The 14,813-nt window shown below is 40.6% G+C and overlaps 1 protein-coding gene and 1 long non-coding RNA gene across 2 annotated transcripts in view; both read left to right on the top strand.

Annotated features, from left to right (window-relative positions):
• Positions 1-602: 602 nt before the first annotated feature.
• On the top strand, positions 603-2,245 carry LOC124001939. Its single transcript, XR_006832888.1, has 2 exons — positions 603-1,490; positions 1,538-2,245. It is a non-coding gene; the product is annotated as an uncharacterized LOC124001939 (long non-coding RNA).
• Positions 2,246-2,545: 300 nt separating this feature from the next.
• tyro3 (TYRO3 protein tyrosine kinase) overlaps positions 2,546-14,813 on the top strand; it is a 28,719-nt gene continuing 16,451 nt past the window's right edge. Inside the window, exons 1-4 of the mRNA XM_046308345.1 lie at positions 2,546-2,917; positions 7,459-7,642; positions 13,146-13,246; positions 14,331-14,501. Of these exons, the coding sequence (XP_046164301.1) occupies positions 2,863-2,917; positions 7,459-7,642; positions 13,146-13,246; positions 14,331-14,501 (511 nt within the window). The 5' untranslated portion in view covers positions 2,546-2,862. The remainder of the gene's footprint in view (positions 2,918-7,458; positions 7,643-13,145; positions 13,247-14,330; positions 14,502-14,813) is intronic.

Below are 14,813 nucleotides of genomic sequence, written 5' to 3'. Positions count from 1 at the left end.
GGAGAGAAGTGGCTTCTTTGCTGCCCTTCTTGACACCAGGCCGTCCTCCAAAAGTCTTCGCCTCACTGTGTGTGCAGATGCACTCACACCTGCCTGCTGCCATTCCTGAGCAAGCTCTATACTGGCGGTGCCCTGATCCCGCAGCTGAATCAACTTTAGGAGATAGTCCTGGCGCTTGCTGGACTTTCTTGGGCGCCCTGAAGCCTTCTTCACAACAATTGAACCGCTCTCCTTGAAGTTCTTGATGATCCGATAAATGCTTGATTTAGGTGCCATCTTACTGGCAGCCACATCCTTGCCTGTGAAGCCCTTTTTGTGCAAAGCAATGAGGATGGCACGTGTTTCCTTGCAGGTAACTGTGGTTGACAGAGGAAGAACAATGATTCCAAGCACCACCCTCCTTTTGAAGCTTCCAGTCTGTTATTCGAACTCAAACAGCATGACAGAGTGATCTCCAGCCTTGTCCTCGCAACACTCGCACCTGTGTTAACGAGAGAATCACTGACATGATGTCAGCTGTTTTGTTTTTGTGGCAGGGCTGAAATGCAGTAGAAATGTTTTTGGGGATTCTGTTTATTTGCATGGCAAAGAGGGACTTTGCAATTAATTGCAATTCATCTGATTTCTCTTCATAAAATTCTGGAGTATATGCAAATGACCATCATACAAACTGAGGCAGCAGACTTAGTGAAAATGAATATTTGTCATTCTCAAAACTTTTGGCCAAGACTGTACATTGTGCTAAAATGGTCTCTACTGGTGCAGTGGTCTAAGGCACGGCATCTCGGTACTCGATGTGTCCCTACAGATCCTGGTTCGACCACGGGCAGTATCACAACCGGCCATGATCGGGAGTACAATAGGGCGGCGCGCAATTGGTGCAGCGTCGTCCGGGTTGGGGGGGGTTTGGCTGGGGTAGATTGCCTAAGTGTTACTGAATGAAAGCTGTAGTACAGAGTTACAGAATGTCAAAGCAGTGCACTACATAGACCCAGAATGAGAGAACTCCTTTATGCACAGAGGCTTGCTTATTCTGTGGATCTGGAATGGGCAGCCCAAGTTTTCTGGTGCTAGGGTCCTGGTCATTTTATTTTCAGTTGAGGAAGGTTCCGCATCGGCAAGCCGCAACACATAACACGCGGGACCAGAGCTTATTTTTTTTTATGCTGGGAAAGAATGAAGAAAAGCACAGCGGTTTAATGTAAACCAATCCATTCGACTCTTAGCAAGCATACTCATTTTATTATTCAATTATTGCTAGTCATTATTTGGACTTGATTTGTATTATTTATTATCTTCAGTTTATCTGTTGAACACATCCTGACAATTTTTCTAATTTAACTCTTAATTTGTCATTGTTTTTTGAAAGTGTGATCATATCAGATAAACACAAAATATGACCACCTCCACCATCCTCTTCACATTATTTCGTCTGACAAGGGCCTCTGCAGCTCAACCTGTATTACTAGATTGACGACAACCTCACAGAGGTCCTTTCTATGAAGGAGGAGCTCCAGCAAGCTGTCATCTCACAGAGGTCCTTTCTATGAAGGAGGAGCTCCAGCAAGCTGTCATCTCACAGAGGTCCTTTCTATGAAGGAGGAGCTCCAGCAAGCTGTCATCTCACAGAGGTCCTTTCTATGAAGGAGGAGCTCCAGCAAGCTGTCATCTCACAGAGGTCCTTTCTATGAAGGAGGAGCTCCAGCAAGCTGTCATCTCACAGAGGTCCTTTCTATGAAGGAGGAGCTCCAGCAAGCTGTCATCTCACAGAGGTCCTTTCTATGAAGGAGGAGCTCCAGCAAGCTGTCATCTCACAGAGGTCCTTTCTATGAAGGAGGAGCTCCAGCAAGTTGTCATTAACAAGAAATATAACTTAACATCAGGTGTATGTATGGAAGTGAACTATTAACAAGAAATATAACTTAACATCAGGTGTATGTATGGAAGTGAACTGTAACAATACTCTCCATGAGTTATGCCAATATACTGTACTAAACAGATTTACCTAACTTTAATGTTTCATTTTACTGCATTTATTAATGTTTCTATTTAATATTTCAATTGAGTTTGTTTCCTTAAATCGGATTCGATTTTGTTGCCATCCTAGCTTTGTGCGAGTGTACAGTAAAAAGACCACTTCACATCAGATTGTCACAACCTTATTTTTGTGTACTACTTGCAGTAACCTAATATACCCTGCAACTCATTACAAATTCTCCCATTAAATAAAAAATACAATTGCTTTTACAATTGCCTTTGTCTCTGTAGGTTCAATAGGTGTTACACGAACAGATTTCTCACTAGGCGTCGGTCATGCACATTGACATTCCTCAGGACACTGACCGTTTTGTCCAGAGGCTTATTCCCTACGATAATTCTGTTGCAAAACGTTTTTCTAACGGAAGCAAACAGGGGACCTAACTCAATTTGTCCAATAGAAACTCGTTTTCGTTATACGTTTTCCGTTTGGAGTAAAGGATTTATGTTGCAATTCAACCGACGTAATGAATACACCCCTGACGTAGGAGGCTAGAAAAACAACGTGTAAATCACCATAGACGGAGTCCACGTCAACTTATCTGAAGCAGTGTGGTCGGTTACTGAAGGAAAGAAAACAACATATACTTTGTTTATCATCACTGACAGGAATGTACTGGTATTTCGGTCTTGGTGAATTGTATCAGCGCGCCTGGGTGAATTGTTCCCTATAAATCTCAAAGTAGTGACTTTCTAGTGCGGAAACCTACTCTGGAGTCACTACCCGAAGGGACATGTAGCTCAGGGCTTCTTCGACTGTTCAAAACTTCGGAATTCGTAGATTTGTGAATAAGAGGCTCAAACTGTGAACCAGATGTTGAAAAGATGACCATTTATCTTTGGATCATACTCTTGGCACAAAGTAGTAGAGCAATTCATGGTAAGTTGGAGTAATTATACGTTGACTGCACGACTACTTCTCAGAAATTTCTAATTGGGTATATTTTTGATTAGTTTATTGAACTCCGTTTCGCGTATTTGTTTATCAACAACGATCGATGTTATTTCAGTGGTCGATAGTCCAAAACAAGGGACCAAGTCCACCGCTTAGGTTTTCTGCACACAATTGAGTGCTAGTGTAGGGGTTTCTCTCTCCAAATGTTACAGTATGACTTGTAACAACGTTTTGTAAATAGGGCACAATAACAAGGGAAGAGTCTGATCATAGCCAGGGATCTTTTGGTAATTTGCTTATTCCCCATCCAGACCTGGGTCCAAAACATTCGGACAAATACTCAAGTATTTGAGATGTTTATTTGATTTTCGGCTTTGCTGTTTTGGGACTATTATAGTGGCTCCAAATATTTAAAAGGGGATTATTTTTTACATAGGCCTAGCAGGGATCATCAACTAGATTCAGTCGCGGTGTCGATCTGTTTTCTGGAGTGGGTGGTCGACATAATTACAAATATTTTGTAGACTGCAAAAAGACCAAACAGATAATGTTTGACTAAAACATAATAATTTCAAACCTTGCTTACATTTGTATAAGATCACGTGTCTATCATGAGTGGGAATACTTGGTAACAGATTTACTTAAATTAAAATAACTTGGAGCTGATTTCCTGGTCTCATGAATATGGTAGTGAAATCAGTGGTCTGGACATTCAATATAATGATAACGTTCACTCTGCTTGTAGAATTTAAGGTAGTGCTTCATTTACCTGCTTTTAGCAACACAAATGTATTGCTCCAAATTGTATAGGGTTGCACAAAAACAGTCGTCAGCGGGAAGCCAGAAATTAAATACAATTCCATTTCAGGTGGGCAGGACGCTTGGTCATTATGATGGGGGGGAATTTGAGACAAAATATCTAAAAGATCATATTATTTAACAGACTTTCCAAACATGGGTCTGATGTTGACCAACTTCCTCTCTGCTTACCTCTTGTCAAAATAAAAGTCATGCACGTGTGCCATTTGTGGACACAAATTGAATAACTTGTGGGGACTTTTATTTTGTGGGGGACTTTTAAAGCAAAGGCTTCTATTTTTTTTGTCAAGCAGATGGAAAAGGGGTTTAAAAAACATCTACCAGATAAAGTCTTAAAATGCATTAGAAAAACATCAAATCGCATTAATGTTGAGGTAAAAGGCCGCTGCCAACTACTATCTACACTTGGGCCTGTATTTACTTTAGGATAACATATCTGGCTTCTGTACATTTAAGAAACATTGCGCTCTGTCTTGTAATTCCTTTACCAAAAACCCACATATCTGTAAGATATTTTATCATTTCTCTCACTGAGGAGGAGGGTGGATAATGAAAGTTCACAGAAGTAACAAGTAAAGTTAAGTATACCAACAGTGAAGAGGCGATTGCGGGATACTGGCCTTCTAGGCAGAGTTGCATAGAAAAAGCCATATCTCAGACTGGCCAATAAAAAGAAAATATTAAGATGGGCAAAATAACACAGAAGGCCAGCATCCCGGAGTCGCCTCTTCACTGTTGACGTTGAGACTGATGTTTTGCAGTTACTATTTAATGAAACTGCCAGTTGAGGGCTTGTGAGGCGTCGGTTTCTCAAACTAGACACTAATGTACTTGTCCTCTTGCTCAGTTGTGCACCGGGGCCTCCCACTCATTTTTCTATTCTAGTTAGAGCTAGTTTGCACTGTTCTGTGAAGGGAGTAGTACACAACGTTGTACGAAATCTTCAGTTTCTTGGCAATTTCTCACATGGAATAGCCTTCATTCCTCAGAACAAGAAAGACTGACGAGTTTCAGAAGCATGGTATTTGTTTCTAGCCATTTTGAGCCTGTAATCAAACCCACAAATGCTGATGCTCCAGATACTCAACTAGCCCTAATGAAGGACAGTTTTATTGCTTCTTTAATTAGAACAACAGTTTTCAGCTGTACTAACATAAGTGCAAAAACTTTTTCTAATGACCAATTAGCCTTTTAAAATTATACACTTGTGTTGTGCTCTCCTTTTTATTTTTAAGTGTTCCACTCCTCTAGCCAGCACCTCGCCTAAATAGGTGTGTGTTTCTTTCACCTCAACTTGGATAGCTAACACCACGTGCCATTGAAACACAGGAGCGATGGTTGCTGATAATGGGCCTCTGTACGCCTATGTAGATATTCCATTAAAAAAATCAGCCGTTTTCAGCTACAATAGTCATTAAAAACATTATCAATGTCTACGCTGTATTTCTGATCAATTTGGTGTTATTTTGATGGACAAAATATGTGATTTTCTTTCAAAAACCAGGACATTTATAAGTGACCCAAATCTTTTGAACGGTGGTGTACATGTTTTTGCTGTTTGTTCTTTTGTTATAGAACTGAAAAGATTTGAGTCTTGGTTGATCTCCATTTTGGATGGGTAGCTTTTGTGTTGTTCAGTGTGTGCTAATTTTCCCAGAAGTGGTTTGATTCTTCAATTACACTTAGCTGATTTATTTATTTAGATTTTTTCTCAGTGGAAGAAGTAGCCAATTGTCATACTTGAGTAAAAGTAAAGATGCCTTTAATAGAAAATTACTCAAGTAAAAGTGAGTCACCCAATAAAATACTACTTGGGTAGAAGTCAAAGTATTTGGTTTTAAATATACTTAAGTATCAAAAGTAAATGTAATTGCTGAAATATAGTTAAGTATTAAAAGTATAAATAATTTCAAATTCCTTATTAAGCAAACTGGACCATTTCATTTTTCATTTTTAAATTTTATATCTGTGGATAGCCAGGGGCACTCTCCAACACTCAGACATAATTTACATACAAAGCATGTGTTTAGTGAGTCCGCCACATCAGAGGCAGTAGGGATGACCAGGGTTGTTCTCTTGACAAGTGTGTGAATTAGACAATCCCCAGTAGGCCGTCATTGTAAATAAGAATTTGTTCTTAACTGACTTGCCTAGTTAAATAAAGGTTACAAAAAATTAAAAATGTAACAAGTACTTTTGGGTGTCAGGGGAAAATATATGGAGTAAAAAGTACATTATTTTCTTTAGGAATGTAATGAAGTAAAAGTAGTCAAAATAATACAGATACCCCAAAATACGACTTAAGTAGTACTTTCAAGTATTTTTACTTAAATACTTTACACCACTGTTTTTTCTTAGTGTATTTCTGTATTGTTTTAGTGTTTCACCAAAGTGAAGCTGTAGGCCCAGGTTTTCTGTGTTTTTGGTTGGATCTGTTTCTCAATTTGTTTCTTAGGGTTTTGCATTCTTCATCAAACCATTTGTCATTGTTAATTTTCTTAGGTTGTCTGCTTGACATTTTTAGATTTGATAGGGAAGCTGAAAGGTCAAATATATAGTTTAGCCTTTCTACTAACAAGTTTACACATTTGCTATTGCAGTAAAACTTTTTGTCTAAAAAGGATTGGATTTGTTGTTGCCCAATAGTTTTTTTTGTTAGGTTTCTACACTACTTTCATTCTATCTATAGCGTTTCTTAATATGACGTCTATGTTTCACAAGTTTGGACAGTACAGTACAAAAAGTTTTAGTATAGTTCAGTAGAGTAAATAAAGTAGATTATAGTCCTGTACAGTAGAGAAGAATAGAGTGGTTGTACAGTACACGGTAGAGCACACTACGGTATACTATAGTGTACTGTACTGAACTCTACTGTGCTGTACATGTGAAACATTAACATTCTATGATTGGTTCAGATTTGGTCCGGACCAACCAAATTTGGTCTTGTTTGATGGCGGAGCTCATTAAAATAATATCCAGTGTATAGAATAATTCCCAAATATACCCTTTTGTGTACGTATTTATGATACATCACCATGAAGAAAATGAAATTCATATCCATAATTATGCAGCTCTGTGTAGTAAAGATCAGGGACCCATGATGAAATTCCATTACGGCAATTCTGTCACCGGGTGTAAATCCACGTCACTTACTGTAGTTCAATAACCAAAATATATATTTTTATAACTCAAGCTTTCATGCCATACCGGACTCTCCATTATTTTTGCAGACATCTTTGAATTGTAAGTCCGAGCAGATATTTAAGAGGTTTTGGAAAATGTGGTTACATAAAGAAAATAGATTTGATAGAAATTCTGTGACCAAACTTTTACATCTGCACTGTTCTTCCAGTGAATGTGGTTTTGTGACATGTTCAGTTGTGTGGTTTCTTAAACTTTGAAATCAATGGTTTTTGTTTGGCATACATTTTAAGTGAAAAGTCAGCCGTGGCAATTGTTACCATGTATTTGCCCTTTACCATTTTGTCGGCTACCTTTTCAGGGGTATCCAGTTAGCTTTCCTGTAACGCTCACTACTGCTTGTGTGTTGGAATCTGACGTAGCCTTAGATCCCATCCATGATCTTTTGTACCACGCCATTTTAAAGTAGTGAAGGAACCCTAGTGAAGAAGAAACAACCACAATGAGCTTAGGCTAATAATCAGTGACTCATTGAACTCTGGTGTGTCCTGACCTTTGACTTCTAGGACTCCTGTTCACCAAGAACCCCACCAACCTCACAGTAACCCAGGGCAACACGGCTCGCCTGGGTTGTTGCGTCGAGGGCCTGAGTGAGCCGGAGATCGTGTGGATGAAGGATGGGGAGAAGCTGTACAGCACAGACCAGATGTACATCCCCATCGAGCAACACCACTGGGAGACCTTCCACAGGTCAGCGCTTTGGTTCAGTCTCCTACTTTATTGTGAGAACATAACGTTGAACTTTTATCTTGTTATCTGTCACTTGTGGGAAGAGCAAGGATTGGTGAGTGATGCTTCAGTTTTAGATTTCTAATCATTGTTTAGGCAGATGGGTATAGATAGTTCTACCAGATGGAGTAGAGTACCTAAGCACAGAGAGAGATTGGATTTCACACTGCTGTAATCAGTGCATTTCACCAGAAATCATTTGGAGGCTGTTTTTGCAAAGCGTCATCATTATCGCAAGGAAATTTACCTTTCCTTGGAGTGTTGCAAAGCACCGAGCTCACTATCACCAGATCAGCTTCACAGGAGACTAGTAGATATCCAGTTAGTTGAAAAGTCAGAGAAAGTGCTTCTAAGTTTAATGATAAAGCTGGTGAAATAACATTAATTGTAGCTTAAAGCATTGTCTTTTTTTATCCTTCAAAGTCTTTGCTCTTGTATGAATTCAATAACGTTGTCAGTCTGCCTTAAATACTGGATTTAAGGCAGACTCACAACGTTACTGAATTTACACTAGCAGACTTTATCTGATTCAAATCAAATTGTATTAGTCACATGCGCCGAATACAACAGTGAAATGCTTACTTACAAGCCCCTAATCAACAATGCATTTAAAAAAAAATACGGATAAGAAATAAAAGTAACAGAAAATTAAAGGGCAGCAGTAAAATAACAAGTGAGGCTGAATACAGGGGGTACTGGTACAGAGTCAATGTGGAGGCTATATACAGGGGCTACCGGTACAGAGTCAATGTGGAGGCTATATACAGGGGCTACCGGTACAGAGTCAATGTGGAGGCTATATACAGGGGCTACCGGTACAGAGTCAATGTGGAGGCTATATACAGGGGCTACCGGTACAGAGTCAATGTGGAGGCTATATACAGGGGCTACCGGTACAGAGTCAATGTGGAGGCTATATACAGGGGGTACAGAGTCAATGTGGAGGCTATATACAGGGGCTACCGGTACAGAGTCAATGTGGAGGCTATATACAGGGGGTACCGGTACAGAGTCAATGTGGAGGCTATATACAGGGGCTACCGGTACAGAGTCAATGTGGAGGCTATATACAGGGGCTACCGGGACAGAGTCAATGTGGAGGCTATATACAGGGGCTACCGGTACAGAGTCAATGTGGAGGCTATATACAGGGGCTACCGGGACAGAGTCAATGTGGAGGCTATATACAGGGGCTACCGGTACAGAGTCAATGTGGAGGCTACTATATCAAGGTGGAGGCTAGGGGCTACCGGTACAGAGTCAATGTGGAGGCTATATACAGGGGGTACCGGTACAGAGTCAATGAGGCTATATACAGGGGCTAGGTCAATGGAGGCTATATACAGGGGCTACCGGTACAGAGTCAATGTGGAGGCTATATACAGGGGCTACCGGTACAGAGTCAATGTGGAGGCTATATACAGGGGCTACCGGTACAGAGTCAATGTGGAGGCTATATACAGGGGCTACCGGTACAGAGTCAATGTGCAGGGGCACAGGTTAATTGAGGTAATATGTACATGTAGGTAGAGTTATTAAGGTGACTGCATAGATGATAACAACAGAGAGTAGCAGTGATGTTAAAGGGGGGGGGGGTGCAAATAGTCAAATGGGTAGCCATTTGATTAGGTGTTCAGGAGTCTTATGGCTTGGGGGTAGAAGCTGTTTAGAAGTGTTTTGGACCTAAACTTTTGCCATGCAGCAGCAGAAACGGTCTATGACTAGGGTGGCAGGAGCTGTTGACATATTTTTTTGGGCCTTCCTCTGACATCACCTGGTATAGAGGTCCTGGATTGCAGGAAGCTTTGCCCCAGTGATGTACTGTTGTTTACTTAACAAATAAGGAACACTCAAAATGTCTCCTATGTCAAAACCTGCATGTGCAGCTAAAATAACAAGTTATTCTCAACACAAGGCTTCTGAGAACCTGTCTCAGCAGTATGCAAATCTGCCCTTGTTGCCGAGAAAAACAGATACTGTCGCTCTCTCTCGCTATCACCCTCCGTCCCTTATCTCACCTTTTCTCACAGACACGGGGCTGCGGGTTTTGGCAGAGAGCTAGACACAGACAGAGGCCTCAATATTCAGCTATACAGTGAGCATAAGTACAATAGCACGTAAGCAAATTAATAACAACATAATCAATGGTGGGGGTCTTTAGAAGACCCCCAAAATCAACCTTAACCCTTCAGACCCATGCCAAATCTTTTCTGTCTCCTCAGGGGGAATAGGTTTTGTCGTGCCCTCTTTACGACTCTTAGTGTGCTTGGACCAGGTTAGTTTGTTGGTGATGTGGACGCCAAGGAACTTGAAGCTTTCAACCTGCTCCACTGCAGCCCCGTCGATGAGAATGGGGGCGTGCTCTGTCCTCTTTTTCCTGTAATACACAATCATCTCCTTTGTCTTGGTTACGTTGAGGGATAGGTTGTTATTCTGGCACCACACGGCCAGGACTCTGACCTCTTCCCTATAGGCTCTCTCATCGTTGTCGGTGATCAGGCCTACCACTGTTGTGTCATCGGCAAACTTAATGATGGTGTTGGAGTCGTGCCTGGCCGTGCCGTCATGAGTGAACAGGGACTACAGGAGGGGACTGAGCACGCATCCCTGAGGGGCACCTGTGTTGAGGATCAGCGTGGAGGTTGTGTTGTTATCTACTCTTACCACCAAGAGGCTCAACATCTGACCTAGGTTTAAATACTATTTTAAATCTTTCAAAATACTTAGTGTTTGCTTTGGCCTGCCTGAAATGCCATATAGGTGGGTTTTGCACTTCTGGGAATTTCTATTCGGTCAAATTACAATGGGGAAGCTTAATCAAGCTAATTATTTCAGATAGTTTTTTAACGCAGGTCTGCTAAATATGGCAGAGTAGAACTTACAGGTTTTCAGCAGGTTTTGGGTGGTGTTGGGGGGAGGTTTAATAATCGGCTTGGGGAGTCTTTATCCCTGTCAGAAAGAGAAAAAAACTGTAAATAACATGGCTGGAGTGGAGACAGCAAGGGGTCTACCCTTACCGTAAACCAGACCCCGAAGAGGAGATTGTAATGCAGTCAGCTGCATCTGTCTGTGAGTTACGTAAAGCTGGAGGCAGACTGCTGGACCTGCTGGTAAAGTGAACTTGCATCGCCATTGGTAGCCGTTTCTGTTCATCTCATGCACTGAAGCTCGAAGGTCTTCAGTTTGATCTCTCTAAAGTCTGAAACATTTTCCTGTTTCCTGCTCATCACACAGACACGAATGTCCTAGATACCAGGGACATTCACCGTATGCTGTGTCTAGTCTAAAGAACTAGAATGATGTGATAGATATAAATGTAAAATGATTTCTATCATATTTCTATGGTCTCGTGACTTGTCCTTCAATGGTTGGAGTGGTGAGTTTGGTGGTGATTGGTGTCAGAAGTGGGCAGGGTTGGGGAGTAACAGATTACAAAAAAACGGTAACTGTAATCCGTTACATTACCATCAAGAATATTGTAATCCAATTAAAGATACTTTTGAAAAACTAGATGATTACTTTTAAATTCAGAAAGGATGTTTGTGGAAAAAAATATTTGACGCTTCTGTTTTCTCAATGACATTCAAATCAGCATTAAATAAAGGTGCAAATTTAAGTTTGTTCCACCTGAGCGAGTCTGACCACAAGTCAGAGACCACTATGATGACACACCAAATGTGTTCGATGGATCGCGGGAAAAGAGCAGGAATAGGCTTTTGTAGGCTACAAGCGACTGCTGTCGGCATCCAAAGATCATCCAACTTGAATAAACGCTTGGGTGTAAGGACGACAGCAGGGGTGTAGTGTACGGTGATACGGATATCACTTATTATTGGTATCTACATAGCGCATTGATGTGAATCACACTGCTGCTCTCTCATTTAGCTATTTGCGCCTTACGGATTGTGGTTGTTGTGGATGGCTGTTCACACATCTAAATGTGTATTTGAACCCAATAATGGTTGAATTCAAGAAGTTTAAACTACCTACCAATCATTATTTTTTTAATCCAGTGGACAGTCAGTGAAATGCGCTCATGCAACAGCTGCACAGTGCAGATCACAGCCTATGGAATAAAAATGGGGCTTTTATTGCTCAACAAATTCACGCTGATTATTATTATTATTTTTTAAATGCATAGGCCTAATGGACACATGCTCACACTCGCACACTTTTGATAGACTTAAATGGGCAATCTGTTGTTGCAACATTAATTTTTGGATTTATAAATTATATATCCTTTTGATTCTTGAAGAATATAACTTATAAATGCCTCATGAGCTTAGTTCAACTGTCACACTGCATGAGAACCCAAAATATAAGCTTGTTTTACTCCAACGTTTGTAAACATTGTAAATGTAAACAAACACTGTATAGCCTCATAACATGGTTAAAACAGTCCTTGCATCCATAGCGGTGTCTTAATCTGAGAGGGGTTACATTTCTCCAGGCCCAACCCTCAGCTTTTTACCAAAACAGAGGTGGGTGTCCGTTTTGTTATGGTTTCCTCTGTGGATTTGCCCTTTAAACATCTGCATATTATCAAGATATTATAGTGTCACCAACAAAAAGGTAAACAATAGGCCAATAGCAAATGCAAATAGCACTTTTCAGTAGTGCTCAAAGCATGCCATTTCAGGTAGCATTTGTTTTTTAAGCCCAATCAGTCCTCCATGACAACAAAATCATAAACAACAGAGTAGGGCAGGCTAATAAGTCCTTAGTTTTGGGGTTAAACTCAGGTAAAGCAATTTGGCTAATCTATACTTCCATATTTCCAAGTCCTATTCTTGAAGATTTAAGGGGTATAACATTTATTGCAATGACTGGAATTCTAATAGACCTTGGTTTTTAATGTAAAGATATCATTTAATTGTATTATATGTAGTAGAAAGCGATGGGTTAGAAGAAGCCTACATAACCAACCCATAAATAAAATAAATAAATAAAGTAAAATTGAATAGCCATATATGGCCAGCTATGTAAACCTTTTAACATTGAACGACATGTATTGCAGGATAAATCTGTAACATACGTTTTTGTCTTCTAATGCCTCTTAAGGGGAAAGTAATTGAATGTAATCAGATTACAATTGGACAGGTAACTGTACTGAATTACGTTTAGAAAGTAATGTACCAAACCTATGAGTGAATATGAGCTGTCAATGCTCACAGTGATTTCCTGAGTGACTCCTAACACAAATGCACATTGTACTCCTGCCCCAAGCTCGTTCATTGATTCAATTAGTTGGGGTCCTACTCCATCTCTTAACATATCCACAAGGGGTTATTTATCTTTGTTTTATTGTCCTTTTCCGTCTCCTACCCAATTATGTGATGGGCTTTTACCTAAATGTGGCCTAATGGGTCTCGCCTCCTCTATCATTTTGAAATGTGCATTATTTAGCATCTCATGTAAAGTACTAGGGGGATCACTGAGTGTCTGTCTGTCCGGGTGGTTTCAGTGTGAAGTCTGTCCAGCAACAGGATGCAGGGAAGTACTGGTGTGAGGTAGAGTTCCATGGCTTGACCATCTCCTCTGAGCCCGCCTGGATAACAGTCGAGGGTAAATCATTCAATACATTTAGCCCTCTGTCTGTATGCCTTTGTCTTGGTAAATCCATTTGAATTCGATACATTTTTGACAACATCCCTTTTGATTTAAACCAAACATTCCATACATTTTTTGCCTATGGAAGAAGTGGTCAGAAAGTGACTCTTTGCACCTGAACGCCGAACAATTCAGGAGATAAAGGTGCTCAAAGTTGATCCGTTTTTCATACCATGAGTCTTCATCACTGGAAAACATAAACGGTTGAATTTGATATCATGTAAAAGCTTCAAACAGGGCTGTGAAACAATTTTCCTTTAAGTTTGTTTTACCTTTTAACGGTTATTAGTAAAAATTTGGATTTTTTTTTTTCTCTTCATATTTGCAGATGTTGTAGCTTACACCCTACTTTACATCTGAGGTGTTTGTTGTGCCCGCCATCGGTTGAGACACAACAAGCTCTTGAATACAGGGTGGGTGACCATTTTAGTCCTAGAAATATAATTAATAGAATGGACCTATCCCTGCAATGTATCTGGTAAACCATTGAATTTTTTACTACCTCAAAGATGGCCGCTGGTCCACCCACCGTCTGTCAACTTAAATGGTCATGTGTATTCGATCTATATTTCTATGGAGGGTTGACATAATTTAAAACAACAGATATTCCCATTCAAGTCGACATTCTCTGATGTGTGGACCTCCAACCGTCTTTGTGGTACCATTTTGAAAGTTGACATTTAAATGTACTAAAATGGGAATAGAATTTATCAGCCAAAACATGACAACCCTGTATTGGACCAATGGCGGGCACAACCCAAACACCTCAGATTATGTCAATTAGGGTCAGTCAGTCTAATCTACAACATATGCACATGCACTTTTAAATTATTTTTGGTTGTTGACAATTGACCATTTTTAAGCACCTTCTATCTCTTGAATGTTTTGACATTCCGCCCCAAAAAGTCACTTTCTGAGCAATTCCACAATGGGCAAATATGTATGGAAGGTTTAATTCAAGTCAAAAGGGATGCTGTCAAAAAGTAATTGAATTCAAATGGATTTACCTCGCTCTCGTTCTCTCCCCATCCATCTCCAGGTGTCCCCAACTTTATACTTGAGCCCCAAGATGTAGCCACGTTCCCTAGGGTGCCCTTTAACCTGACGTGTGCTGCTGTGGGCCCCCCGGACCCTGTGGAGGTGCTCTGGTGGCTGGGGGGAGTACAGAAGGGTGATGCCACCTCCTCGCCATCTGTACTCCGTGTTAACGGTAAGTCTCTACCGGGCTGTTTCTCTTTAGTCTTTCCTCAAATCCGTGCATCCTGTCTCGCCTTCTTCTCAAAACACATTGGAGGAGAAGATCTGAGATGTCTCCCCTCAGACACTCAATTTTATTGGTCACATACACATGATTAGCAGATGTTATTGCGAGTGCAGCGAAATGCTTGTGCCTCGAGCCGACAGTGCAGCACTATCTAACAGGTAATATTTAACAATTCCACCACAAAACCTAATGCACACAATCTAGTAAAGGAATGGGATAAGAATATATAAAATACATGGATGAGCAGTGACCGTGCAG

This window comes from Oncorhynchus gorbuscha, linkage group LG17, assembly GCF_021184085.1.
Source record: "Oncorhynchus gorbuscha isolate QuinsamMale2020 ecotype Even-year linkage group LG17, OgorEven_v1.0, whole genome shotgun sequence".
In the NCBI taxonomy this organism is placed as follows: Eukaryota; Metazoa; Chordata; class Actinopteri; order Salmoniformes; family Salmonidae; genus Oncorhynchus; species Oncorhynchus gorbuscha.
This window is presented reverse-complemented; position numbering and strand designations above follow the sequence as displayed.